Below are 27908 nucleotides of genomic sequence, written 5' to 3'. Positions count from 1 at the left end.
TGCCTCGGGTAGAACGGTGAGGGGGAGGCACTTCCGTCCCCTTCCCCCTGACATCCGCTGTGAGCTCTGAGGGCGACTCCCCCTTTCTGGGACTATCAGAGGGCCACAGCAGGGACAGTGGTCCCAAGCCACCTATGCAAAAGTGAGTTCGCCAGTTTTTAATATTGGTTTTTCAACATTATTCTGAAGGCAATTACAGAACTTGTGGAAGAGCCCATTCGAGTGATGTAAACCCCTGGTGAAGAACGAAGGGTGTTTTCTTAAGAATTGACAAAATGCGCTGCCCATCAATATCAGGTGTGATTTAGATGAAGCCAGGTATCAGAGATGGCTCTTGGCTTTCTAAAGTCCCCTGGGTTCTGGGTTCAATTCTAATCTGACCTCCACCATCTGACTTGAGCGTCAGGTAAGACCCCAACCCCCTCTGACTGGGGCTATCTCCTTCCTACACAGTGGCCACACTTTTCTAGGACAGCAGGCAGGACCAGGGTTTCAATGGTGAGCACAGGTGTAGGCCCAGGGCCTCCCAGAAGGTGGGATTCTGCAGCTCAGTGGTTTTGCCGCCTGCTGTGCATGTGCAAGGACCCGAGTTCGATCCCTGGTACCAAAAAAAAAAAAAAAAGAAAAAGAGGCGGCAGGGGCAGGGACATGATCAGCTCTGGGCCCCCTCAGGATAACTGTGCAGCTGTGGGTCACCTGCCTGCTCTGTGGAGTCAGTGGCAGGGGTGTGAGGCACTCCCAGGGCTGGGAGTCAGTGCTGAAGTACAGGGAAAGAAGCAGGGCCCTCAGGCAACTGGAGTCCAGGATGTAAAAACACAAGCTCTCTAACAAGCCAGTGGGGACAAGCGCAGTCACCTGAGTACCTGCCCAGCCTGAAGGTGGCCTGGCCTGGTTCCCCAAAGGCACCATCTCCCTCTGCTGGGTGACTTGCTAAGATGAGAGTCTGTCTCCAAATCGGAACTCCATGTCAGTCAGTAGGTGGACCCAGTCCAAGTTCTCCCCACCCCTGGGGTAACTGTTCCCCAGGCTGCTTGGATGGTGATACCATCTCTGCCCTTCACTTCCCAGAAGTACTTCTGAAACCTGAACTCTGTTGCCATATGGTCCTAGGGAGCCCCAGTGCCATAGCCTCAATGCCCTGGGCTTTGACTCTGTGCCTGGGCACAGCCTGGCCCAACCAGAGGAGGAGGTGACCATTGACCCACACCCTGCCCTAAGGACTGCCCTCCTTCTACAGGGCCTTTGGAGGAAGTGGGTCAATCCCCAAACCATGGAGTCCATGCCAAGGGGCTGCCTCCCTCACCTCTGGGATTCAGATGATTGTCAAACAGTTATAAGGACAGTAGGGGTGGACTAGCAAGTGTCAGGGATATGATGCCTGAGTAATTTGGGTTCAGAGAAACCAACTGAAAGGCAAGGCAGTGCATCTGCCTTGAGGAAGCAGAAATGCATGTCTGCTAGTGGGCACACGGGCTTGGGAGACTTGTCAGGAAAGGCAGCTGTGGTCTTGCATAGCCTTGGCCTGGTGGGTAAGTCTGCTGAATAGACAAACTCCCGCTGGGGGACACTAGGGAGAGCCTGCATACTCCTTTCCTATGCCCCTCCCCTATGTCATCATCCTTAGAAGGATTCAGGGTGGGCGGGACTCTGATGTCCTGATCTAGGTGACAGTTCAACAGAAATCCATGAGGAGACAGACACACCCTCAAACTCAGGATTTCTCACCTCCCTTCATTCCTGAGACAAGCAGAAATCTTGCTCACAGCTCTAGCACTAATTAAAATGACACTGGGCAGGTATCTAAGCCATCACAGCAGGCATAGGCTTTTCACCAGAGATAGCCTTCGTCCCCAGTTACAGAGGAGGACATGGAAGAGTGGGGTGAGGAGGTGCTGGGCAGACCAGGGATGAGGGGAATCCATTGCTTTACCCACGCTGGGGCTGGGCACAGGGCAGGACCCGTAACACACTGTGTGGCTCACAGGCCCTGAGGGGCCACACTCTGAACACCAAGCTCCTCCCCCAGAAGGGGAAAAGAACAAAAGGAGAGAAGAACAACACAAACCATAGTCCTGATTGCCATGAGAGTTAGCTGTCTGAAAAACAATAACTGGTTGTATTTGGAGACATCCAGTTAAAAAATGAGCACTAGCAAATCTATCAAATTGTTATTGCATAACCATGGCATGATGTGATGCTGTAGATGTATTAAATGTCTGGATGTTTATACAATATAAAGTTACATCTACCTGCTGAAATTACAAGGGGTTTAAATTTTTATAAGGTTTCACATGTCTGCATCTTGAAATATTCATATCTTCGTGTATGTTTTCTTCTTTAAAATATCAGTTTATTTTTACTTATCTGTTTTATGGTTGTTATTTATTTTCTAATTTAAATTATATATTCCAATTAGAACTATGTTAGGCAATAATTTTAAATCGTTTTCTAGTTATCTTCTAGTTATTCCTTGCTAATTCATTTAAGCCCATTTACTATGTAAGTTAAGTGATGTATTTAATTTATTTGGGGATTGAAATCCGAATAGTGGTATTAATGTATTCAAAAATTTTATAGTTACCTCTTATTTTATGGCTCATTTTACTTTTATTTCTAAATTCAAATCATTTCATTTTGGGTTTTTTGTACTTTCCAAAATTGTATTAACTTTAAATTTAAAATTATTTATTTGCTAATTTTTTTACTTCTTTTCTTAATTCAGAAACAAAGCATTTTTAGCTTTTATTTCTATATGCAATTTCTAATTTTCCTAGGCTGTCATATTATTACTACCTAATAATGTTAGCACTTGTTTTGTTAGTTTTCTCAGTTACTGGAAACCTAAAGAAAAAACTGAAAAAAATCATAAATGCACAAATGCATTCACTGCAGTCCTTTTTAGGGTAAGGCCGCCCCAGAAACACAAAGAAAGTGGGGTCCCCAGAGTCCATCACAGGCTTTCATTAAAGACAAAGACTTCAGAAACAGCAGGGTAGAAAATCAATGTGAAAGAAAATAATTACAGGATTGCATGACTTTATGAGCATTATAGTTACTCAGACTTAATGCAAAAAGAGTAGAAAGAGACACAAAACTACAAAAAAACTTAATTCAAGTCAATAAACAGAAAAAATAGTCCTCAGAAACACCAACAAAGCAAAACAAACACATGTAGGCCAATTAAAAGAAAGTGGTGTGATACTCCCTGGGACCGAATGCTATGGGAACAATGTCCCGAAAAAGGGGCCTCTGTAGCTTTGTCCCTGTGAGCCACGGCCAGGCTCTGGGATAGGTGACCCTCTCCCACTGCCCCCTGGCTGAACCCGAGAAGACACCAGCCTTAGGAGTCACAGGGACCCGAGGCCCCATCCCTCAGCTTGGGGACATGTTGCCTGGACAGGTCGTCCTGCTCACATCGAGCCTTTCGTCCTTCCCCTTTGTAGGCTGGCCTGGAGATTATGCTAATTCGCCTCAGGTGCCAAGTCTCTTGTTGCCTGGTGACAAAGTTTCCCAGTGGAGGAAGAGGACCTGGGACGGGGTAAGTCTTTGCTTGGGTGGTGGCCCTGTGTTTGTTGATGATTTGCTTTAACTTTGCCAAACTACTGCTACTTCAAACTGCTTTTTTCCTGACCTCCTTGAGTGGGCAGCACTAGAACCACTGCACTTCTGGTGGGTGCTGTTCTGTATTGACCCCAGACACTAGCTAATGCGTTATTTACAAGCAGCAGCTTGCCCTGGGCCCTGTCCCTGCCAGGAAGGGCAGCTGCTGGTAGGGTACACAGCTAGGGGTTCTCAGGTGCCAAGGAGGTGTATGAATTAGTGGGGCTTTGAGGGTCACGCTTGATTCGCTTTCCAAACTGTGGTGCCCCACCCCCACCCCCACCCCATGCAGGCCAGTGTTTGAACCACCTGCTTTCATACGGGGAAACTGGAATGACAATGGAGAGCACTGGGCTCCTCCAGCCACACACACTTGGTCACTGGGGGAGTCTGGGAGTGAACTCCTGGAGGTCACCCCAATACTGGAGCCCAGCAGCACAGGGATTTAGTCCTGGGCTGAGCAGGGCTTTCCTCCCAGCACAGAGCAGAGCACACCCCTCAAGCTGAGTGCCTATCTTCAGGGCAGTGTGTTGGGAAAAGGCAGGTCCTGACTCAGAGTCTCTGGGACTTCAGCCTAATTACTTAGCCTCTCTGGGCCTCAGGGGCTGTGACTGGTCCATGGACATGGAACTCAGTGCACTGAGCAGTTACAGAATCACCTATGGGGTCTGTAAGATGCCTGGGATGGGGCCGGTGGCCCATATAATCCACATATGCAGCTTGGAGGCAGGAATCTAATCTCCCTGTGTCACAGTGCAGTAGTGTTGCTTTGCAAAGGGCTCTCGATGCTTTTGTGAACAATTCAGATTTTCCAAGAGCCAAGTGCAGAGTAACAGCTCCAGACCACAGACGGTGGATGCAGGAAGATTGCGACTTGTGCCTGAGAGCCACAGTGCAGGAAGGGACAGTGCTCACCTGGCCTCCACCTGGGTGAGAGCCTCCAGGGGAGAAGGAGGCTGAGGGGGCTGTTGTTCCCGGGTCCCCCGCTGCTTCCCAGTGGTCCCCCATCCCCCCTATCAGCAGGGTGACGTGGGTGTGAAAGCCAGGGATGTCCCTGAGTCCCTCACCCTGTAGGACACAGGTGGGTGATGCCACGTGCCTCAGCCCCGGCCAGGGTCCTCTCCTCATCTAATCCACCCTCTGCTGACTCAGTTCTGAGCTACCAGTCTCAGAGCATGCCATGTATCCTAATCCCCAGAGGGGATGTGAGGATGTGCACTTGCCTTCTTTTCGGCTTGAGACGTAACATGAAGAAGGGTCCAGGGCCCGGGGATTTAGCTCAGTGGTTCCAGTGCCTGCCTCACAAGCGCAAGGTCCCAAGTTCGATCCCCGGTACCAAAAAAAAAAAAAAAGGGTCTGATGTGGAGAACAGCATGAGTTCTGTCTGCCCAGTGAGGCCAGTTTGTCCCATAACATTGTAAAGTCAAACTCCCATGGTAGTTAGTTCCCCAGGAAGGACACTTGAGCAGAGCCTGGGTCTGCCTGAGTGTGTGACTTTGACCAGGGCCACGATGGTGAGGCCCCAGGTTTTATCTGAGAAGTGAGGTGCATTAAATGAGATAAGGCATGGAAAGCACAGAATCCACAGCCTGGGTGCCTCACTTCCCGGGGTCTCAGCCTTGGCTCTGTGCTCGCCTGCCCTCTGCCTTTACTGCAATCTGCTCTCTCTACCTCAGAATGCATTTTCTTCTCTTCCAGGCTTAACTCAGTTAAAACAGCTCCACCTGTGGCCCCTGGAGCCCCTTTCCAGCACAGGTTCTCATGGTCACACAGTTTGTGCCATATGGGATCTCTTTGGACAGTATTCCTGTCTCCAGGGAACCATGCTCGGGGCTGGCTCCACAATCAGAGATCAGCAGGCTCATTTTACAGGTGACAACCTGAGTCTCTCCCAGGAAATCTCTCACTTGGAACCTGCTCTCTGTTAGAGAATTAGAATTAGATGGAGAAACAATGACTGGTGGTAATTACGTACCAGGCCAGTGGTACCTGGGGCAGAAGGAGTGCATATAGCAAAGGTCACTTAAAGACAGCTGCACCCTGACGTGACTCGGTGCCTGTGGACCCTTCAGGTTTCTGTCCCTGCACCCTCAGGATCCAGTAAAGCCTTCGCCTGGAAAGGCAAGGATGCTACTGTGAAAGCAGGAGCTGGGACACAGGGTCCAAGTGGGGTTTTACCCAGGTGGGATCCTGGAGTCCCGGCTTTATCTTGGGTCAGTGACACTGTCCGTGCCGTGCTGTACCTCCTACCAAGTCAGAGCCAGGGCCTCTCAAGTACTCCGCCCTGGAAACAGCCACTTGTTCATCCATTAGCAGCTCTCTGGGATGGTGAGCAGGAAGCTGGGGGCCAGGTCACCTGCTCTAAGGCCATGCCACTGCCACAAGCCCTGTTTCCTAGCATGCATGGGAAGGAAGCAGGTGACACCGTAGACATCCAGTGACTGGAACCCCATGCATGTTCTGGGCTGGGAAGGACCAGGTCTGTTGAGGCTCCTTTGGATTCTGCTTGTGTGAAGCCAGTTTGTCTATTTTTAGCATGTGGCTGGTGAACAAGGCATTTCTAGCCTGTTAACTAATAATCTCAGTATTTTATTTTAATTGTAAGACACCTATTCCCCTTTGTTCCTTCAACAAATCCAATTAAAACAGAGCACATTCAGAATTACAAAATAGATGCTATTAAACCAGTAAGAAATCATAATCTTTTCTTATGGGATGATGTGACCCCTTGGGAACTCTTGCTCCAAAAAAAGTTGAATTCTTATTATCCACCTGGGGAAGGGGACAGTGTGACAAAGAACATTCTCAGGCAGCTCATGAGCACAGCCAGACCAGGCTCAAAGGGGACTAAATAAAATCCCAGTGGGCAAAGCAGGACATGTAAGGTCCCAGCAAGACGCCGAGAGCTTCAAGCGAGAAGTTAACTAAATCTTTGCCAGATTCATGAACCAGACCATTCATATGTGGTCAGGAGGGGCAGGGCTCTGACATCACACGAAGAAGCTTCCCTCCCGAGCATATGCCCGGGCCTAAGGCCACTGTACCCCAACCCCAATCTTCACTTTGTCAGAGAAGAGTTGTGACAGTGGGTGACAAAAGGAACATCAGATTGCTCTGGGAAGGAAAGGGCACAAAGTACCTCTGAGGGCTGATTTAATCATGGGTGCCAGGGGCGGCAGCATCAGGTGACAGAGACACCCACACAACCCACCTGCATCTCCAGTACAGAGGGTCCTGCTGCCTCGGTGGGCACCAGGGACACAGCCAGCTGATGTCCCCTGGCCGTGCTGGGGATAGAGCTTGTGTCTTTACACTCTCAGCTCACACTCATTGTGTCACTGTGGGGAATGGAGGGGCAGAGCCCCACATATTCCTGTTCCATCACCGCCCCCTGGGCACACAGGGCCACTGAGTGAGCTGTGTGTGGCATTATGTGGGCCCTTTTCACTGCTTCTGTCTCTCCCTCTCTTTGCACCCCCATCGTCACCAGCCAATCTCTTACAGTTAAATGACTCCATTAATGCTAGTAAGAAGTAAAATGCACACTCCTCTCATGGATTCCATACACATACACATGCACGTGCATAGCTATGGACATGAGTCCTCAGCCTCTTGACACCTGATTAGTAGGGTAAGTAGGCAGAGGAGAAGGACATCAAGGATGGCCTCCCCTCTTTGGAGTCAGCGGGGCCAGTGCTGTGCCTGGGCTAAGGGCTGGCTTTGTTGTGGGACAGCAGTGAGGGAGGAGCCCAAGGAGGCAGGGTGTAGGAAAGGCCACACCTGTGCTCGGGTATCAAACTCACCTGGGTTCGACTTTAGCTGTGCTCTTTGTAGACCGTGTGATGTGGGGGTTTGGGAGGCTTGCTTGACTTCTCTCAACTCCATTATTTTTTAAATGGGGTCAACACTGGCATAACTGCTCTGGAGATCAGAGAAACAGGAAGGGCCTGGCAGCAGGCATGTGGCAGTGATCTAGGGGCATCTCACCTGGTGCACGATAGGGTGAGGCTCTGGGCACTGGGAGAATTTTTGAAATAGATGTCAGGAAACCCCAACCGCGCTGTCCCACCAGCCTCCAGGCCCTGCTCTCTGGATTGCTCCTGCCCGCCCACTCTCTGAGTCCCATGATGATCTTTGTGCCTCTAGCCTGCTGCCTTCCTAGCATATCCTTCAGCCCCTAGAAAAGGAAGTCTTGGCCTACCTTAGCCCCAGTAAGAGGGAAAACAAAGCACTTCACAATTACACCTGCAAAGAGCCCATGCTCCCTCCTAAGCCCAGGTAACACCTAAGGCCAATCACCAGGCACACACTTCTTGGAACAGTATGGGTACTAGACAAGTGCTCATAATTCTTGCAGCATAGCTCCACCCTCCTCAAACATTAGTGCTGATTTTATAGGCTGGGCCAGGTTTCCAGACCCATCCACTCCACAGACAAGACCTGCCACGTGAAGGTTACAGAGAGAACAAACAGAATTGCAGTGGATGCTCACTTACTAGGGTTTAACTTAACATCTCTTGAAGTTAGGATGGTGTGAAAGTAGAAACTGTACTGGGAATTTTGAACTTGTATGCAATATGCCCTCTTGCCCCCTCTTGGGAGTCCAGGCAGTTACACAGTGAGGCACAGCCCTGGGCAGCAGGGGGAGCAGTGCTGTTGCTAAGCTGTGATGTGCTGTAAGTTAAGGGTAATGAAGTGCAGTTTCCACTCAGCATTTTCAGCTGACGGTGGCAACAGGCTTATCAGGTTGTAAGCCCATGGTAAGCCAAGAAGCATCTGTGCTTTTGGATCAATGCATGGCTGAGGAAATCTGTATCATTTCCTCTGGAGGGATGGCCTACAAGCAAACGGAATTTTTCAGGTGCAAGGCAGGGCACTTCCTATGAACTTTGCTGGCCTTGAATCAGTGGTGACCCTGGGAATTCAATTCTATATGTGTCTATGCTGTGTCTCCTGTATCAAAGGGTGAAATAGTTATTCTGAGATCAGGTTAGCATGACATTTAGAGATATCAGAGATATCAGAGATACATAGAAACAAAGTCAGTCTTAAAAATGTAGTCAGCAGATTCCTAAGTGGGAAGCCTCGATAACTTCTAGCATTGTGGTGACGACAAGGTTCTTACTATTGGAAATGCGTATGACATTAAAATATGAGTTGCCATTACATTTTTAATTTAGATATCCATGGGGTGTCCTGCCATGCTGTTTGATTCAGAATTACTAAATAGAAAAATTAATCAGAAATTAAAACCAAATCAACTGGCCCACTCTACCCAAAGCATAAAAGACAAAAAGAGAGCATTTAGAATCTTCTCATATATGGACTTCTAAGCTGTTCACATGAAATGAAATCTGCCATCCATCTCCCTCCTTCCATTCATTCATCTAACCACCTCTCTGTTTCTTTGTTTATGTCTTTCTCCCTTTAACTTCCAGCTTCCCTCATGTGGGTTGGTTCTACTGTGACAGTTGAGGACATCTGTGAGTTGGAAAGAACAGGCCATCCAATCCTTCCTGTTGTATTGAAAGGTCACAGTTTCCCACTTCTGATGTCAACACCTGTTGACCTACTCAGTGGGCAGGAGAGCTGAGTAGGATGCTGGCCTTGCAGAGATGAAGGACTGTAGGGAGACCCCTGCTCACTAGGGCTCTGAAATGGAACTCCTGGCATCAGACTGTGTCTAGTGGTACTCAGCTGCTTCTCGGGTCAGGATGGCTCCTTGCCTTCCACACCCAAGGGTTCCAGCCAGAGTAAGGAAGCCTCAAGGAAAAGCATGCAAGATGAGCCCTCATGTGGCCTGGGGCTACCTGGGGACACAGACTCCCCAGGGAGGAGGGAAGTGCATTAGCCCAGCCATGCCCCACTTTGCCTCCAGATGATTAATGGTGGGCTCAGAGCCAAAGGGGCATGGAGAGGCTCCTTAATGGAGCAGGACTGTGCAGCCCCCTCTCTGCTCCTGGCCTCCATCAATCAGGTCTGGGGGCCTCTTGCCACAGGTTGAGTGGGCTGTGCGGGCAGAGTGGTATCTACATCTTGGGAAGCATCCCATCCTGTGCAGTGACTGATAACCCATGCTTGACTTTAATCTCAAAGAGAAGAAAACCAAACCACAGCCCAAGCATGGTGGGATCGATCTGGTGGCCAGAATCAGTAACAATGGAGATATTAGCTGTGAGAACCTGGAGACCAAGGTGTTTACTGTCTACCCCACAATACTCCTGTGTATCAGTGGGTGAGCAAAGGAAGGAAGCTGGATAAACACCAGGAGCTGCCTCTGATCTGTCACCAAGGACTAGTGAGGGCGTGGACAAAGGCCCCTGTGGTTACCCCTTGACCAGGCCCCTAAGCAAGAGAAGACTTCGCAGGACTTGGGACAAATGGACTAAAAACTACCTGTTGTTATCAGAAGTGCAAATTTAGCTGGAGATCTTTTCACTATTCACTGAATCCGGTGACCCTGCCATGGGACGAAGTCACTGATGAACGTAAGATCAGTACACAGCTTTCCAGATCTCAAGCCATCTTTCCTTTTATAAAAATCTGTATTAGAGGGCAGAGAGCTGGTGTGGCCATGGCCTGGGGGGCAAGTGGTCCCCCTGGCATGCATAGAAGCTTCCTGTGCCCATGGTGGTGCCCATACTGCACCTCTGGATGCTCTACAAAGGACAGAACCAGGTGTTGGCATAAAAACATCCCCAACTCCCAACCAGGCAGAGCAAGTGGCCATGGAGAAAGTGGTTGAAATAGACTATGGAGTCCCAAATAGATTTATGTTAAAAATTATTTTAATATGTAGCTAGCAAAATTCTAAAGATAGAAATTGCATTCAGCCCAGCTCTTCCCCTTCTAGGTATCTTCTTGAAAGACCCAAAGGCATCACATTATAGTTCTGAGCAATTATGAATAGAATGCCTATAAACACATGTGGACAGGTCTTTGTGTGATCATACATTTATATTTTTCTAGAAATTCCCAGTGGGAAAAAGGAAGGTCATGTGATAAGTATTTGGTGATATTGATAAGAAATGGCCAAACTCTTAAGACTTAGTGTTACCATCAGCAAGGGTTGGGTGCCCTGGTTGTTCTAGGTCAGGGCCAGATTGTGGTGCTGTCTGACAGATGTGCCCTTGCACCTGATTACGATGCTGATGGACTGATTTGGATCTTTCTACTTGCTAGTGATGTTGAACAACTTTTGGTGGGCATATTTGCAAGCCATATAACTTCCATAGTGAAGTGCATCTTTATATCTTTTGTGCATCTTTAAAAAACATTATATTCTTTTCTTTCTGTTGTATTTAAGACCCATTTGTAGATTCTGGGAACCAGCTCTTTGCTGGATAAGTGACTTGTAAACTTCTCCTTCTAGTCTATAGTTATCTTTTCATTCTCAACATTTTCACAGAGCAGTTTTTAAGGTCTGATTTATTAGTATAATCTTTTATGGAGCGTGCTTTCACCTAACTCAAGGTCATAGAGATTTATCCTTCATTATTATTTAAAGGTTTTATGGCTTTACATTTTACTTTCATATCTATGGTCTACTTTGAGTTAATCTGAGTTAATTTCACTAGGTTGAGGTTTAATTTTTTGCATGTGGATAACTAATCACCCTACATTGTTTGTTGAAAATTTTGTTTCTCCATTGAACGTTCATCAAAAATCAATTGACCACACTGGCTTTATTTGTGAGGCTCTATTTCCACACTCTGCTTTCTATTCCCACACTCTGCTTTCTATTCCCACACTCTGCTTTCTATTCCATTCATCTATTTTTCTGTACCTTCTCTAACATCAATTATTATTATTATTATTACTACTTTGGTTTTTTTGAGGTAGGGTCTTGTTGTGTAGGGTCTTGTTTGGGCTGGCCTTAACCTCACTAAGTAGACCTCGAACTTGCAATCTTCCTGCCTCACCCTCACGAGTGCTGGGATTACAGGTATGCACCACCATGTCCAGCCTCCTCCGCATGCTATATTATATGCTATAACTATATGGTGAGTTTTAACATATGAAGCATGAGTCTTCCAATTTTATTCTTTTTTTAAATTATTTTTTATTTCTAGCTGCTTTTCATTTTAATATAAATTTTAAAATCTATTCATTCATACATATAAATAATCCTGCTGAAGTTTTGGTTAGAACCAGGTTGCTCTCTAGACCACTTTGGGGAGAATTGGCAACTTAACTGGTTTGAGTCTTCTAACTCAAGAGCGTAAGTGCTGGGGGTTTAGCTCAGTGGTTCCAGAGCCTGCCTTGCCAGCGCAAGGTCCTGAGTTCGATCACCAGTACAAAAAAAAGATCATAGTCTGCTTCTCTGCTTGTTTAGATCTTTTCTTTATTCATCAGTGGTTTATAATTTTCATCACAGAAATTTTGTACATTTTTATTATTTATGTGGAAAAAGAGCATTTCACTTTTTGGAGCATTATTATTTTCCAAATTTTAGTTTTCAAATTGTTAATTGCTAGTATACAAAAATGCAGTAGGGGTGTGTGTGCTAACCTTGTTTCCTGCAAACTTATGAGTCTCACTTATTACTTCCAAGAGTAATTTTTAAATTCTTTGAGATTCTCTATCAAGTGAACTGTGATATAGACAGTTTTATTTCACTCTTTTCTACCTATATGCTTTTATTTATTTTTCTTGATCAGTGCACTGGCTAGAATTTCCAATATAATATTGAATAGGTAAAATGAGAGTGCATCTTCTTGCCTTGTTCCCAAACTTAAGGGGCAAAACATTCAGTTCCTCAGCAAGGACATCAGCTGTAGCAAGTTTGTTGTAATTTTTGTAGGTGGCCTATGTGATGTAAGGAAGAATGTTTTTACTGCTGGTCTGCTGAGGGTGTTGTTTTGGTGGGTGTTAAAATTTTTCAAATATATTTTCTGTGTCTATTGGTATGTATATGTACCAACTCCCCATGATGAATGTATTCTTTATGTATTGCAGATGTATACTAAAAAATCAATATGATCACGTTTACTCTCTTTTAGTCTGTTACTATGGCATTGTAATACTTATTTATAGTATATTACTAAGTATAATCAAAATACACAGGGAATGTTTGAATTTTTAAAAATTTATTACAGTAAAAGACACATTACCATTAATCTCCCTCAAAATACTCCCCCTGCTTCAAATACACTTCTCTCATCATTCTTGCCACTTTCTGAAGCAATCCTGGAATTCCTCTTTTGTGTCTTTAGAAACTATGGTAAAAAACTTCTAGAGACTTTTGCTGCCAAATGCCACCCAACAGAAAGGCAGGCTGTAAAAAACATTACAGTGTTTCCTCACCCATTTATTTACCAGATCTGCCACCTTAAGGCTGCAGCTCTTCCTCAAAGCCAAAACGACCATGAAAGATAAATGTTTTGAATTGATTCAGGACATCCAGGAAGCCATGACAGCACAACTAAAGATCTTCACCAAAGAGGACTTCCAGACCTGTTTCAGAAAGTAGCAAAAATGATGGGATGTGTATTTGAAGTGTGTGTGTGTGGGGGGGTAGTGTTTCAAGGAGTGTTATGGGCAATGTTTTTTACTGTAATAGACTTTTAAAATTTAAACATACCATGTACATTGATTTCCAAATACTGAGTTGGACTTGAATACTCAGTGGGCTGTCATTTACTGGATTACTAGATTCAATTTGTGAATACTGTGTGGAGGATTCAGTGTCTGTATTTATGAGGGATGTTGGGCTACACTATATTATCCTTGTGTGGATTTTGTATCAGGGTAATGCTCACCTTAGCAAATAAGTTGAGGATTACTCCTTTTCCATTTTCCATAAAGATCATGTAAAATTGATGTTACACTTTTGCAGTGGACCGAAAGCTCCCCACCCTGACTCCAAATTATATGTTGAAAAATATGATGGCTTGGGGGGGATTTGATAGGGAATTACATCATGAGGATGGGGTCTTCATGAGTGAGGTTAGTGCCCTTACAAAAGGCGCCCAGAAAGCTCTCTCTCCCTCTCGCCACCATGGAAGAACAAATCCAAGGGTGGCCATCAGTGAGCTAGGTCCAGTGTCCTCACCAGCCACCAGATCTGCCAGCCGTGATCTTGGACTCAGCCTTTGACTCTGTGAAGCACTGCATGCCAGCCACCAGTCTGTGGCACTTTCTTTTAGCATTCTGAACATACTGAAATGTTTGTAGGATTTAATGATACAGCCATCTGGGGCTGGGGTCCCCTTTACTAGATTTTTATTGTGAATTTCATTTTGCTCATAAATATAGGTCTATGTGAGGAGTGTAATTCTTCAGTGAAAGTTGGAAGTTTGTGGTCAGTTTCATGTATGTGCTTTGTAGTTTTCTTTTGCATCATACAAGTTGTACTATTCCCTTATGATCACTTTAATGTTTGTGGGTTTTAGTGAATCTATTCTTCACCTCAGGATATTCATGATTTGTGTCTTTTTATTTTTTTCCAGTATCAATCTGGCTATCCATTTTATTAATCTTTTCAAAGAACCAGTTTTTAGTTTCATTTATTTTTTTCTCTCTCTCTCTCTTTTTTTTTTTTTTTTGGTACTGGGGATCGAACTCAGGTCCTTGCGCTTTTGAGGCAGGTAGCAGAACCACTGAGCTAAAGCCCCAGCCCAAGTTTCATTTATTTTTGTATATTACCTTTCTCCTTCCTTACTGATTTATGCTATGTATTGAGTCCTTCTTGACTATACTTTAGGCTTATTTTCTAGTCTTTACTAGTTTCTTAAGGTGGAGGTTTATATGATTGATTTAAGCCCATTCTTCCTAATATGGGTCATTTAGGCTACAAATTTTCCTCTAATCACTGCTTTGGTTACATTCTGCAAGTTTTGACAGGCTGCATTTTCATCTTGTCCAGCTCTAAATATTTTCTAATTTCCCTTGAGGCTTCTTTGACTCATGGATTATTCATAAATGTATTAATTGTTAACTGTAGATCTTCCACTTATCTTTCTGTTATTAATTTCTAATTCACTTCCCTTATTTTCAGAGGACACTTTTTGTATGATTCTACCCCATTTAAATTGGTTGAGCCTTGTTTCATGACTCAGAATACAATCTATATTTGTGAATAATCTGTGTACTCTTGGAAAGAAAATGCATCCTGCCATTGCTGGGTAGTGTGTTTTATAAATGTCAATTGAATCTGGTTGGTTGATGGTAACACTTAGTTCTCCCCCAGTAGTTCTCATCTGTGGGCAGTTTTGCTCCACAGTGGACATTTCTTTCATTACTGACTGTTACAGCCTATGTGCAGCTGCTGGCATCCAGTGGGCAGAATCTCCTGGCTAAACACCCTATGATGCATGGGTCAGGTCTTCTCCCTTATCCTCACCAACGATAAGAGCTATCTAGCTCAAAATGTCAACAGAGCCAAGGATAAAAATCCTGTTCCTTGCTAACTTTCTCTCTACCTGCTCTATTGATTATTGAGAGGCAAGTATAGATGTCTCCAACTTACTTGTAAATTTGTCCATTTGTATTAGTTTTTGCTTCATTTATATTGAACCTCTATTTTTAGGCATATACATATTTAGCTTTTCTGGTCTTCTTGGTAAAACATCTATTTTATTATCAAGTAATATTCTTATGCGTAGGTAAATTTTCTTGTCATGAAATATTCTTGGTCTAATATTGATAAAGTCAGTCCAGCCTGCCTTTAATGTTTGCATGGTATGACTTTTTGCATTCTTTTAGTTTAACTCATTTTTGTTTATTTAAAATGAATTTCTTAAAGCTAGCATAAAATTGAATCTTTTCCTTTTGTAGTCCATACTGATAATTGTGTCTTAATTGGTGCATTTAGGTCACCTTTATTTAATGTAAATATTAGTATGTTTACATTTAGGACTATTTTAGTAGTCCTCCATCTATTTCCTCTTTTCTACCTTCTTTTGGGTTATTTGAAATTTTAAGAACTGTTTTATTTTCATTTAAATACTTAACTTTTTACCATAGCTCTTTTTAACATTGTTGTAGTGATTTTGCTGGGGATTATAGCATACATCCTTAACATTCACACCTACTTACAATTAATATGTTGCCATTTTAAAACCATGTAAAAACAAACCTTCACCACATGTGTCTCATTAACTTCCCCCAATATGGTGTGACTGTCATACATATACCTACATGCATTGCCAACCCCATCAGATGGTGTTATTTTTGTTTTCAACCACGTGCATATTTTAAAAATCTTTAAAGAAGAATAAAAAGTCTACTGTATTATTTATTCAGATATTTACCATCTCTATTGCTCTGACTTTAAAGTTCCATGTTTCTCTCTACTGTGGCCTTCCTTTCATCTGAAGAATTTTCTTTGGCATTTCTACTCAGGTTGTAGTAAAACCTTTTATTTTTCATTCATCTGAGAATGTCTTTACTTTTTTTTCTTTTTACACCAGGGATCAAACTCAGGACCTTGCACTTGCAAGGCAGGTCCTGGAACCACTGAGCTAAATCCCCAGACCTTTACTTTCATTTGTAAAGACTACTTTCAGTGTCTGGTTTGACAAATTTTCTTCCAGCACTTTAAAATTTTTTTCCAGTACCTCTGGCATCCAAGGTTTCTGATGAGAAAACTCTAGTCATTTGTATCAAAACTCCCCTGTATAGACTATGTCTTTTTTGTCTGGCACATTTCCAAGAGTTAGTTTGTTTGTTGTTTCATTATGGGAAATTTTGTTATGCTTTTGAGTATGGATTTCTTTCAGTTTATCCTGTTTGGAGTTTTCTTTGTTTCTTTCATCTGCAATTTTCATGTCTTTCAATAACTTTTGGAAGTTTTCAGTCATTTTTTTCTGCAAATGTTTTTCTGCATCACAACTCTTTTTCCTTTTCTTCTGGGATATGTATTATTTTGTAAGTATGCAATCAACCCAGTTAGATCCAGGCTCCAAGGTCTGTGTGCCATCTGTCGATTCTGTGGGTAGGATTCTAAGATCCATCTGGTTTTCAAAGAATAGGCAGTGTGATTTGGATCCACCCTCACACTGGCATCCCATCACTAGCCTGGAACCTGAATGTTGGTGTACCTCTCTGCTCAGTTTTCAAAGCATTTAGGTCCAAGTATGAAAGAATATGTTCTTATCTATGCTGAGGCAGCTCAGGATGGATCCAGCATTCATATGCTATGTTAGGCATCACTTTTCTAGAGCTCCTCCCCTCTGCAAGTTGCTCTACACTTTGTGGCTCCTGGAAGTCTATTTCTTCTCCCCCTTCTTGGTCATCTGGCTGGAAGTCCAGGGATTATGTTTTCTAAGTGCTGCACACTTTCTGCCACAATTGCTGCCTCTAGGGCCAACCAGAAGTAAGATAGAGAGGACAAAGTGGGCCCTGAAGTCTTGAAGTTTCTCAAGACTTCAGTTTGTTTGATCATGAGGTAATGTTCTCTCTCTTCAGCCTTCCAGGTGCTAGAGACACCAGCCATGCAGGGTCACCAGCCACCCAGAGCCACCAGCCACCCAGAGCTGAGGCAGGAGGGAAGGGGAGCTGTGGGCAAAGCCAGGCTTCCTTTTCTTTCTGAACCTAGAGGCCTCCTTCCCTGCTAGGCAGAGGAGGGGATAATGCAGGAAACTTGCAGCCACACAGGTTTACTTAGGTAGAATGTTCTCCAACCTGCCCATTGGCTATCTGCAGAGCCCTGTGCATGCTCCTTTGCGTATTCTGCCTTGGGTCTTCAGACACTTCAGAGAGGGAAGAGGGGCAGAGTATCCTCATTCCACCTTATCAGTCCCGGAACCCTGGCTGTCTTTGAGTTGCTTTATCACTCCCAGGATATCCTGGTTACTCTGAAGGATAGAGAAACTTCCTTGCTGGTACACTCATGCTATCTCTGCTACCCAGATAGCTATGCCTGAATGCAGTTCATCCACCCTTTCCAAAGAATAGGACCCGCTCGCAAGGTTCTCATCAGTGCTGCTGACAGCTAAGAGGACTATCAGCTTCGGGGAGCTCCACCTAAAAGTAGCAAATCAGAAAGCAAGAGGAATCAAGGTTCAGCTTCAGACCCCACAGAGCAGTATGTGCGCTTCTTCTTATGGCAGAGCTTCCTCGGTCTTCCTTTCTACTATAGGGATAATTCTGTGTATCTTGGATTACTGAACATTGGAAACAATATGTGCAATGTTCCATGTAACAATATTTAATAACACATCCATCAAGCTTTTACTGTGTGCCAGGCATTGTTAAGAGTGCTTTCTAGTATTAGATAATTTACTTTTCCTAAGAGCTCCATAAAGGGGCTGTTTTCACCAATGAGGGAATTCAGGCACTGAGAATATAAGAATATCATTAGCAGCAGAACTGGACAGCTAAGCCAAGCATGCTGAGCTGACTCTTCCACCACCCTCTGCATGCTATGCCTCCTTATGGTGGCACTCAGGTGTCACAACACCTACTGGGTCAGAGGAGTTTGCAGTGTAGATTTCCAGTGTGAAGGAGGATAAGAGGAAGGGTGGCATTCCCCGAAAGTTTGCCATGTTCAGCCCTTGCTCTTCCATGCTAGGGATGAGGGTACAGGGGAGGCAAACCCCACCCCCTGTGCCCAGTGCTGCTCCTGTTGCTCCATTGTTCTTGTAGCCACAACCTGACTCATTCCTCTAGGTCCAAAGGTGAGGAGGGAATAATAAATCCTTAATGCTACCCCTCAGACCTGGGCTTATGCAGCCCTTCCATAGGATAGACACAGGATAGCTCGAGGAATGCCAGATTTATGTGGGTATCTGAGAAGTGGCAGATGTCCAAGAAACCGCCCCCATCCCTCCACCCCCCCCACACACATATACATGTTCCTGGAGTCAGGGGATCATGTTCAAGCCCAGGACAATAGAAGTGTCTATAAGGCAGGAAATGGCAAGCTAGAGAGGCAATAAGCATCCTCAGGCCAACCCAACAATTCCCATTTAGCATCTGGGGAAACTGAGGCCTGGGGGGCCACAGGTTCATTGAGGACCCCCTGAATGGATTCTGATGATTCCTTTATTCCTCTATATTCTCTTGTGTGTCTCTTTCTATACCAATCGGAAACACTTCACATGATCAAGGTGGGGCAGGTCCAGTACTCCACGTCCTCTCCTGAGGAGACGTTTTTCTCTCTTCTTATCAACAGTTTCATGTGACCTCTTCCTCAAGTTGATCACCATCCAATCAGAAAAAACATTCTTCTGACAGCCTTCTCCCTCACTAAGAGAACATGGCCAAGGGTAGGAAGGGCCCCAAGGGCAAGAAGATCACCCTCAATGTAGCCAAGAATTGCATTAAAATCACCTTTGATGGGAAAAAACGCCTGGACCTGAGCAAGATGGGAATCACCACCTTCCCCAAGTGTATTCTTCGCCTCAGTGATGTGGATGAGCTGGACCTCAGCCGAAATCTGATCAGGAAAATCCCTGACTCCATTGCCAGGTTCCAGAACCTGCAGTGGCTGGACCTGCACAGCAACTACATCGACCGGCTGCCCACGTCCCTTGGCCAGATGACCACCCTTCTCTACCTCAATGTCAGCAACAACCGGCTGACCACCAAAGGGCTGCCCATGGAACTGAACCAGCTCAAGAACATCCGCACCATGAACCTAGGACTGAACTACCTAGACAGTGTGCCCACCACACTCGGGGCCCTGAAGGAGCTGCATGAGGTAGGGCTCCATGACAACCTACTCAATGACATCCCCACAAGCATTGTCCAGCTCCCCAAGCTGAAGAAGCTCAACACAAAGCGAAACCCCTTTCCAAAGGCGGAGGATGCAGACACCTTTGTGGACTCTATCAAAAGGCTGGAGAACCTCCATCTGGTGGAGGAGAAGGACCTGTGCAGGCCTTGCCTGAGAAGATGCCAACTGGCCCGGGAGAAGCTGAACCGAATAAAGAGCACAGTCACAGCAACACCAAGAAAGGCGCTGTTTTCTACTTTGATCTCCCCTAACTCTACAGCCAAGGAATCCCAGGAAGAGTGGAGGTGACCTGGGCCCCTGATCCTGAGGCAGGAGGGGAAAGAAGGGAGGGCAGGGGCAGAGGACTGCAACCAGGAAAGTGAGGATGCCCTGTTACAGCAACAGCTCTTCCATCCCAGCTCATAAAGCAACTTTCCTACCTCCTCAGCTTGTGACTGTGTTCACTGGAGGGCTTTGACTTTCCTTGCTACTCTGCACATTTCTCCCTGTTCTATGTGCATACACCCTCATAGTGAAGCAAGTCAGGAAAGAGCCACCCGTCCATCCACTCATCTGCTGATCTACCTGTCCATCCACCCATCCATCCACCCATACATCCACCCATCCATCCATCCATCCATCTATCCATCCAGCTCACTTCTGCCCCTGAGCTCTCCAGTCTACAGCCCGGGGCCCAAGCGAAAATGTTGCCAACACTCTATGGCATGTTAGGACCCACTGCCCGCCCCCAAGTATAGTGTGTTCCACAGGAATTTCTTGGATCTGGGCTCCAAGGTCAGCAATCCTAGAGTGTGGATTAGTAGGAGAACAAATGGCACTGGTCAGAGATAAAGCACCAATTGAGGCCACAGAGATGAGCAGGTTTTAAGGATTGCAGGTAGCATCTTGTCCTACACTTTTCTCCCATCTGTACATATATAGTTTGGTCCAGAAGCTTTCTATCCTGAACCTACAGGCCCCCATGGGCTGTGAATGAATGAGCTTATTTCACCTGTGCCTTGGAGACCCTTGTGGGAAGAAAGGAAGGAGTGAGGGGATGTATGGCTTAGTGCATTCAACACATAAATAGTTCACTACTCTGTGCTAGGTGAAGGACCCATTTCCAGTTGGACTAGCTTGGCCTGCCTTGGGAAAGTTGGAGGAGAGGCCATCTGAGAGAAGATGAGCAGAACATCATAGCCTGAGGAACCTAGGAGACCAGAGCCATGATCCTCAGGACCATATTTAAAACATTTGCAGGACATCTCTTCTTATGGCTGTGCATAACTACAAGTTACTGTTGGGCAAGTGAGTTGTATAGGGCCAGCCTGGCATGGAAAAGGCCAGAGATTCTGGAATTGGGCAGATGTAGGTCCTTGATGCCTCTGCTTCTCCTGCCATTCCTGAGGGGCACCTTGCTCAGCCTCAACTGTGAGGTGGGGCTCATGCCCAATCCAGGACTGCTGCGAACTAAAACAGGCAGCACAGAGAGCATGCACACAGTGTTCTCTCCCAAGGCAAGAGCTCGGTGCCTTGAAAACCTGAAACATTTCTGGGGCAAGCCAAGAGCCACCCATATCTTTGGGCAGAAATGATAGTGGTAGAGATGATCCTCATAATAGCTGTGACTCTTTGGTGGGCTTGCTAAGTACCACTTGCTGACAACTAAAAGGACTGAGGGAGGGGTACTGGGGAAGGCTTTTCTGGGGAAGGCCTTGCTGTAGTGGTTCTTGGGGAGTGCAACAGGCACCCTCTGGAGGATGTGCTTCTTTCTCCCTCACACTGTGAACCACAGCAGACAAATGCTTCATCACTCCATCCCATTCTGCTGGTTTTCCTTTGTCATGCTCAGCTGTGACAATGCTGTCATACTTCCAAAATACCAGAGGAGCTAGATTCAAAGTTCTCATTTTAGTTTCTTCCCTTTATTAAATGCCTTCCATTAGAAAAGTAACAAAACCACAATCTAGCTTTCCACGTGGTCGCTGGAAGTGTGCACCCATTTGCAGTGTGAGCTAACTATAACCTTGGCAGGTTTCCTTACGAATTATTTTTCTGCTTATGTGTTTACACACAGTTAAAATTACAGCATTCATGCCAACTCTATCCCGATTTGAAACCCATCTGGGCGGATGGTCTTCACATCTATAATTTAAAGCGTCTGCAAGATAGTTATTCTTTTGGTTATGCATAACTCTAAGTCACGTTGGGGATTTAGGTTGTTTCCAATTTTTCACTAATGGAAATAGTTTTGCAATGATCTGAGATGACTAAAACATTTTTAAATGTTTCAGATAATTTCTTTGGCAGAGCTGCCTCCCTGGGAATACTGTGTTCAAGTCTATGCTTGTTTCAAAAGTAATTTTTGACATATGCCGTCATGTAACTCATGGATGTGTATGTCCACCAGTGATGGAGTAGGGAGGCAGTTTCCCTGCACCCTCATGGCACTGAGCGTTGTCCCTTGTATGTTCCTTCTCATTGCACGTCTGATTGGCTAGAGCCTTCTGAAGGTGAAGGGAGGTCATGACCGAGAGGTACATGACGGTGCCACACTCAGCTCAGGGAAGCCACTAGTAGGGTAGGCCCTGGACCTGCCTGTGAGTGATCCATCTGGCTGCTCTCTCTGTCCCTTTCCCTCTCAGCCAAAAGGCCCAACGTGCCTGGGCAGACAGTGGTGGCAAGTTTCTTGGCAGAGTGGCAGCGACTTATCTGGATACTGTCAATTCCTATTGTTCTGCCTGGAGATGCTTTTTCTGGAGAATCAGTGTCCCCATCTTAGGTCCCCAAAAGATCAGCAAAAGGGAAGTGTTAAGCAAAGCATTGCAGCCGCAGACCTCACTGTCCCTGGCTCCCACTTCCGTCTGTGCGGCGCAATCCATGCTGCATGGGGTCTGGCCCTGGAATCCTTTCACTCTCGTCACCAGGTCTCAGGAAGGGGTTTAGGTGTGTTGGACTTCAGCAGGCAGTGGGATCTGATTTGCCACTGAACACACTCGATTGAGACACCATTTTAGCTAGGAAAGGCGGGCACCATGGGCCAGTTAGGAGGCATCTGTGTTTTACTTCCTTTCCTGTCAGGGCACAGCTTGGTGTTGATATTCCTTCATGCTTTAAACATCAGTCACCTTTTCTTCCTGGAAATTGTAGGAAGCCTAAAAGTAATGGATAGCAAAGCCATATGGGAGTTCTCCTGCCACTAGTAGAACAAACACTCCACACACACTGACCCACTCATCTCTGATTCTGAAAGCCAGCTATAACCCAGTGACCCTGTGTGACCTTGGGTGATCTGTATTTTGCCTGTGGCCAGGAGCAATGGCTTCAGCTTCTTGTGTCTCCATCCCCAGGTTGCGCTCACCACCTTCCTCGAGTAGCTTATGGCCAAACACGGAGACTACTCAGCTGACAGAAGCACAGCTCTGAAGAGGAGAACCGGGTTAGGAGAAGACAGAGGGCTGGGAGCATTCTGAAAGCTGCCTACGCCCCGGGCTTGGCTCACAAGCTCACTGTCAATGCCTTGCTGTGGGCTCTCCATGTGTGAAAGTGAATCCGGGATACATCTTATGTGTTTTTTAAAGTGTATATAGAAGGAACATTTAAGAAAATATAGACATGCATTAGCAACAATGGCAAACTTAAAAGAAGACATTCAGACTTCAAAGCCTTGCAGTCTCTATATTTCACTCACACTGGTACAATCTCAACCTGACCAGAATCCTGTGATAAGTATCTATATAAAATGCAATGCCGCAAGGAGCTCATATTTATATACAACATCTACTCAGAGAAACATACCACAGATAAATCAAAGTAGAATTTTAACACATCCTTTAGCTATGCATAGGAAAGCAGAAAAAAGAAAACAGAGATGAACAAAAAGGAAGGAAAACACTACAAAAACTAAAATGTCAGACTTACATCCTAACGTTTCAAAGCTCGCATTAAATGTAAACAGTCGACTTTATCTGTAATGGCGCCAAAGTGGAAACAATGCACACATGGTTGAACAAACTCTGGTATGTTCATATCCTGAAATACTGCCTGGTCACAAAAAAGGAGCACGCTATTTACACATGCAACAACTCAAATAGACCTCAGCGGTATCATTTTGGGTTTAAAACAGCCAATCTCCAAAGATCTCTGTGGCTCTATCTATAGAATTGTTCAGATGACAAAATGATAGAGATGGGAAGTGGATGAGTGGCTGCCAGGAGCTAAGGACAGCAGGGAGTGGCAGAGCCAGGCATGATCAGAAAGGGCAGTGTGAGAGATACTTGCATAAAATAACTATGTGTGTTACAGGAATCTACACAAGTGAGAAAGTGACAAAGATACACGAAACACATGTAGCAGTGTAAATGCCCTGGTTTTGAAGTTGTACAGTAAATATCATGCACCTATGGGGCAATCAGGTGAAGACTGTAGGGGGCCTCTCCATGATCGTACAATTTCCTGGGAATCTATAGTTAATTCAAAATAAAAATTTAAAAATCAGTCTTACCACCTCGCTGTGATAATAAACAGACCCTTCCACATCTCTCCAGTGCTTATCTCTGACAGTGCTCCAGTCACTATAGCAAGCTGAGAGTGAAACTTAAACACGCACAGTCCACCCAAAGCCACAATTCCTCTACCACCTCAGAGAGTTAATGAGGCAGGAGGTAGGGAGGACAAATTCCTGGAAAGAGGGGGCCAGAAGGAAAGAGGAGAAAAGAGGAAGCCAGCTCTCCAAGAGGCACAGTGTGCCTGTCCTGACAGCTGGGTCCAGCCAGGAAAGATAAGAGGCCACATGCACTACAGTCTTCTGGACAGGCTGGGGATCAAGATGATCTCTAAAGACCACACAGGGCACCCACCTCTAATGAAAAAGCCATCCCTGGGAATACATGCACTATACAATGTCCAAACAACCAAAGGGACCCTAACTCCAGTGCTATTAATTATAATCTCATTTACATTGGGTCCCCCCCCATGGGCTTCAGGCGCCATGACCACTCCTCAAAGGTCTCTATAGGGAAACCTCCCCCTCCAATAGGAAAGAGAACACTTGTCCTTCATTGGAGTGAACTGCAGTGCTAGCCCAAGGAGCAACTCCCTTCCTGTAGAAACCACATAGAGGCTCTGGCATCGGGGTTCTTTTGGGCTGTAAGCTCATCTCACTGGTCAGCTCCCACCCTGCAGAATGCATCCTGGATAATCTCTGCTTTCATTTCTACTTCTATGTATTCTGCTCAGTTCTTTGCTTGGGATATCAAGAACCTAGGCCAGTCATCACCCCAGACAACATTTCACCATCTCAAGAGAAAGAGCACCTTTCCCTCAGCCCACCAGACTGATTAAAAATTACCCACGCCTGATCTCATCTGGAGGGTGACTGAGAAAGCTGCCAAAAGCAAAAGAAAATGCAGGGCTCCTATGCCTATGTCCTGGCTTTCTGGAGGTGGCTGGGCACAGGCAGCACTAGGGTGGGGGCCCTGCCCCAGTGGATGCGTGGCCTTTCTGCATCCGTCGACTCTGGACATGGTATTGGGGAGCGTGGAGGCTGGGGGGGCCACATGGTGGGTGGAGCTGGAAGGGAAAATGGGCATGGTGACTGCAGAGAGCAGGGCTGAGCCAGACTCCTGCCTGCTTAGGGGTCCAAGGGTGTGGCTGAGGGTACAGTTGGGACAAGACATGAGCCATGTGCAGCAAGAAGACAAAAGGTGACACAGGAGGGGCCAAATCCAGATCTGAGCATGACCCGGGCAGAATCACTAGGGCTTGATGCCCATGCTCATTACACCAACAGTGTGAAAAGCTCCTAAGTGCTGGGCATGGTTGCCATGTTCAGAATTTTTAGTTTGTAGCCAGACTTAGTCCAGTTCTAGAAGTTCTGCTCCAGATTCCAGGCATCAATCTTATTGTCTCTGCCACTGCCCTCTTGGGGCTGTAGGTCATTGAGAACCCAAGGACCAAGTTTCTCCCATCATGGTGGTGTGGTGCTGTTTATCAGAGTGACCATGTGTGTTACAGATTTTTAACCTCTGAGTCCATGTTAACTCTGGGGAGTGCGATTGGCAGAGGAGAAAGGGGGAAGAGTGTGTTATGGTTTATACCTAGATATCTCCCAAGGCCTCATGCATTCATAGGTGGGGATTCTGGGAGGCGACTGGATCACGGAAGCTTGATACTCATGGGTGGATTAGTCTATTGGTGAATTTATAGCTAAATGTGATGTGGGGGGGGGGGCGTGGAGCCTGGCTGGAGGAGATGGGTCTCTGGGGCTGTGGCTGGCAAGAGTTTATCTCTTCCTCACTCCTCCCTTGATCTTTCTGTGCTTCCTGCCACCATGCAATAAGCTGTTTCTCTGTGATGCCCCTCTGCCATGCCACCCTACCTTGGAGCCAGCAGACCATGGACTGAAACCTGTACACACTGTGAGCCACTCCCCTTTAACTTGTGGGTATCAGGTATTGTGTTCCAGTGGTGAGGAAATAACTGAGGCAGAGTGCTTGATTTTAGGGCTCCACGCTGCTGACAGTGGTACACAGAGTGTGATGGGTGATATAGAAGATCATCTCCTCTTGGGAATTTCCCAGTTTCTATGGCTGTGTTTCTAAATCTTTTGTCTTTCATTGTTTTTCAAAGATAATCTATGAAGGAAATAAACAACTGAAAATGCTCAACTATAGAACTTGATATCCAAAAGTGAGTTTTGCTCTAAAGTGTGGAGCACCATGCCCTGTTCCCAGGGAACGCAGGAGCTTTCTCCAAGGGCCCCATACTTTGAGCAGTGTGGAAACTGTGCCAGGCAGGACACAGAAGGACCTAGCAGACCCCCCTCCAGGTCCAGTGAGCACAAATGGCAGAGATAGAAGAACAACCACAGCAGAAATAAAAGCAGCTGTTGAATACTTGCAGGGCCCAGCATAACCTCATCATCCACCTGCAGATGGGTGAGGAAGGCTCTGAAGTGTCTGGCTCATCTCCTGCAGAATTCTCTCCCTCTCACCCAGCTACCATCTCTGGAGGAATCCCCAACTCAGCGGCCACAGCCAAAGTCTAGCTCCTCTTTGGTGCTGTTCTCTGCCTGTGCCTGTCTGTCTGGGGTAGAAACCGAGCTTGATGGTATGAATGAAGGAGTGTGTGGAGGGGGAAGGTCCTCTGAGACGCTGACAAAATAGAAGTGGACAGAGTGCTGCTCACAGCCAGAGATAGCTGTGGGATCACTGCACAGTATGACACAATGGATCTGCAAGAGGGTGTCAGTGGGCAAAGTAGTCTATGTCACAGCTGATGGGGGCCATGGTCCCTGGGAGCCCCCTCTGCATGGGGCAATGGACAGCCCTCTGCCTTTTTGGGTGCCTCCATGTTCATCCCTTAGTGACATCAGAGCCTTGATTAGCCCAGGGAACCCCCTCCTCTCAGTTAGGTCTATTATCTGGGGTGAACTGACCTCACCCCAGCACCTAGATAGGCAGGTCATCCTGGTCTGGCCAAGGAAGCCATTTAATTGGTTCTGGGATGTGCACGTAACCTAATTTGAGAAAAGGAAATTCAATGTGGGCAATTTTTTCCTGGCCAAAATCACTGGGATTGAATGTGAGCAGTATGTGGCTGAGTTCTCAAGTGACTGCCAGCTTGGAGCTGCGGGGAGCATGAAAGCTACTGTGCCAGGAGGACCCATGAGGAACAAGGCCAGTCCAAAGGACAGCCTCACTCATGAAGGAGAGCCTGGCTGCCCGAGGACTTCCTGAGCCCAGAGACCCCACCAAGCCCGCAGCAGGATGTACTGGCCTCCAGGTATGCATGGTGACAAATCCCTCTCCATCCCACTTAGTATGAGCAGCCAACCACCGCCTTCACTGAAGCAGCACCAAGGACCCCATGAAGGACAGCAAGGCTCTCACAGAAGCTACATGAGGTTCCCAGGGCTCTGGTTAGCCCATGTGTGCGCACTTAGGGCTACTGAACAACAAAGCTGTGTCCCATGCTGCAGGCAAACAGCCACCCCATGATCTGGGACCCTGGCAACCCAGGCTCTGCAGGGGTCCTGGCCTGTCGTGGGCAGCTAATGGGCTAATGCCTGCTGGCAACCACTGTGACTCATGGGCTGTCAAGTTCAATGGCCAGGTGCCAGCTCTTCTCCACCTAGGCCTACTCATACCTGGCCATTCCCATCTTGAAGCCTGGCTCCCAGGGGATCTCGCACATCTGCCCATCTGTGTCCCTTCCCTATGTGCTGCCCCCTTGGGTTGTTGTCCCCAGAGCACGGTCCATGACCTCTTTTCCATGTGCACACTGCTGTCCACGCTTGTGGCTTTAAGCACTATTCCAAATTTACATCTGTCTAGATTCTCTTTGCACTCCAAGGTCACATCCCCAGGCCCCACCTGGATGTATGATGCTCCCCAGGGTGACAGGTCCAAATTGTGCTCCTAAGATTCAATCCAGCCCACAGCAGCTCTTCCTGGTCACCCCATTTCATTTTCCAGCTGGTCAAGGCTAAATCCACGGTCTTACCCTCAAGTCCTCTCTCTTTCACACACACACACCCATGCTGGCCATCAGCCTATCAAATATGACTTGAAAACACATTTAGCACCTGATCATCCACAGCAACTCTGCTGCTAACTCTCCAATGGAGGCCACCATCATCTGTCAA

The 27908-nt window shown here is 46.2% G+C and overlaps 2 protein-coding genes across 7 annotated transcripts in view; one reads left to right on the top strand and one right to left on the bottom strand.

The window, feature by feature from the left end:
* Wdfy4 (WDFY family member 4) overlaps nt 1–27908 on the bottom strand; it is a 287946-nt gene that overhangs the window by 36675 nt on the left and 223363 nt on the right. The window lies entirely within an intron of this gene.
* On the top strand, nt 2–27829 carry Lrrc18 (leucine rich repeat containing 18). 3 transcript variants are annotated; one of them, XM_004874533.4, is made up of 4 exons: nt 2–142; nt 3444–3538; nt 18719–19566; nt 22612–27829. In XM_004874533.4, exons 3-4 carry the CDS (start codon nt 18803–18805, stop codon nt 22685–22687), a joined length of 840 nt encoding a protein of 279 aa, XP_004874590.2. In that variant the 5' UTR covers nt 2–142; nt 3444–3538; nt 18719–18802; the 3' UTR covers nt 22688–27829. The 3 variants fall into 3 exon arrangements, with proteins under 3 accessions (XP_004874590.2, XP_087066718.1, XP_021107604.1); XM_021251945.2 differs by lacking the exon at nt 2–142 and adding an exon at nt 182–406; XM_087210592.1 differs by lacking the exon at nt 22612–27829 and having other exon boundaries at nt 18719–19704.

Source organism: Heterocephalus glaber, unplaced genomic scaffold (assembly GCF_053883595.1).
Source record: "Heterocephalus glaber isolate CG9 unplaced genomic scaffold, H.glaber_assembly_v1.0 deba00001150, whole genome shotgun sequence".
Classification (NCBI taxonomy): Eukaryota; Metazoa; Chordata; class Mammalia; order Rodentia; family Bathyergidae; genus Heterocephalus; species Heterocephalus glaber.
Note: the sequence above shows the minus strand (reverse complement) of the source record. Positions and strands in the feature narration are given on the sequence as shown.

What these genes read in the sequence shown, in the direction of transcription:
- Lrrc18 (XM_004874533.4), top strand. Translation starts at nt 18,803, where the DNA reads ATGGCCAAGGGTAGGAAGGGCCCCAAGGGCAAGAAGATCACCCTCAAT. An exon ending in GAATCCCAGGAAGAGTGGAG is followed by an intron (nt 19,567 to 22,611) that starts GTGACCTGGGCC and finishes CTCCATCCCCAG; the next exon opens with GTTGCGCTCACCACCTTCCT.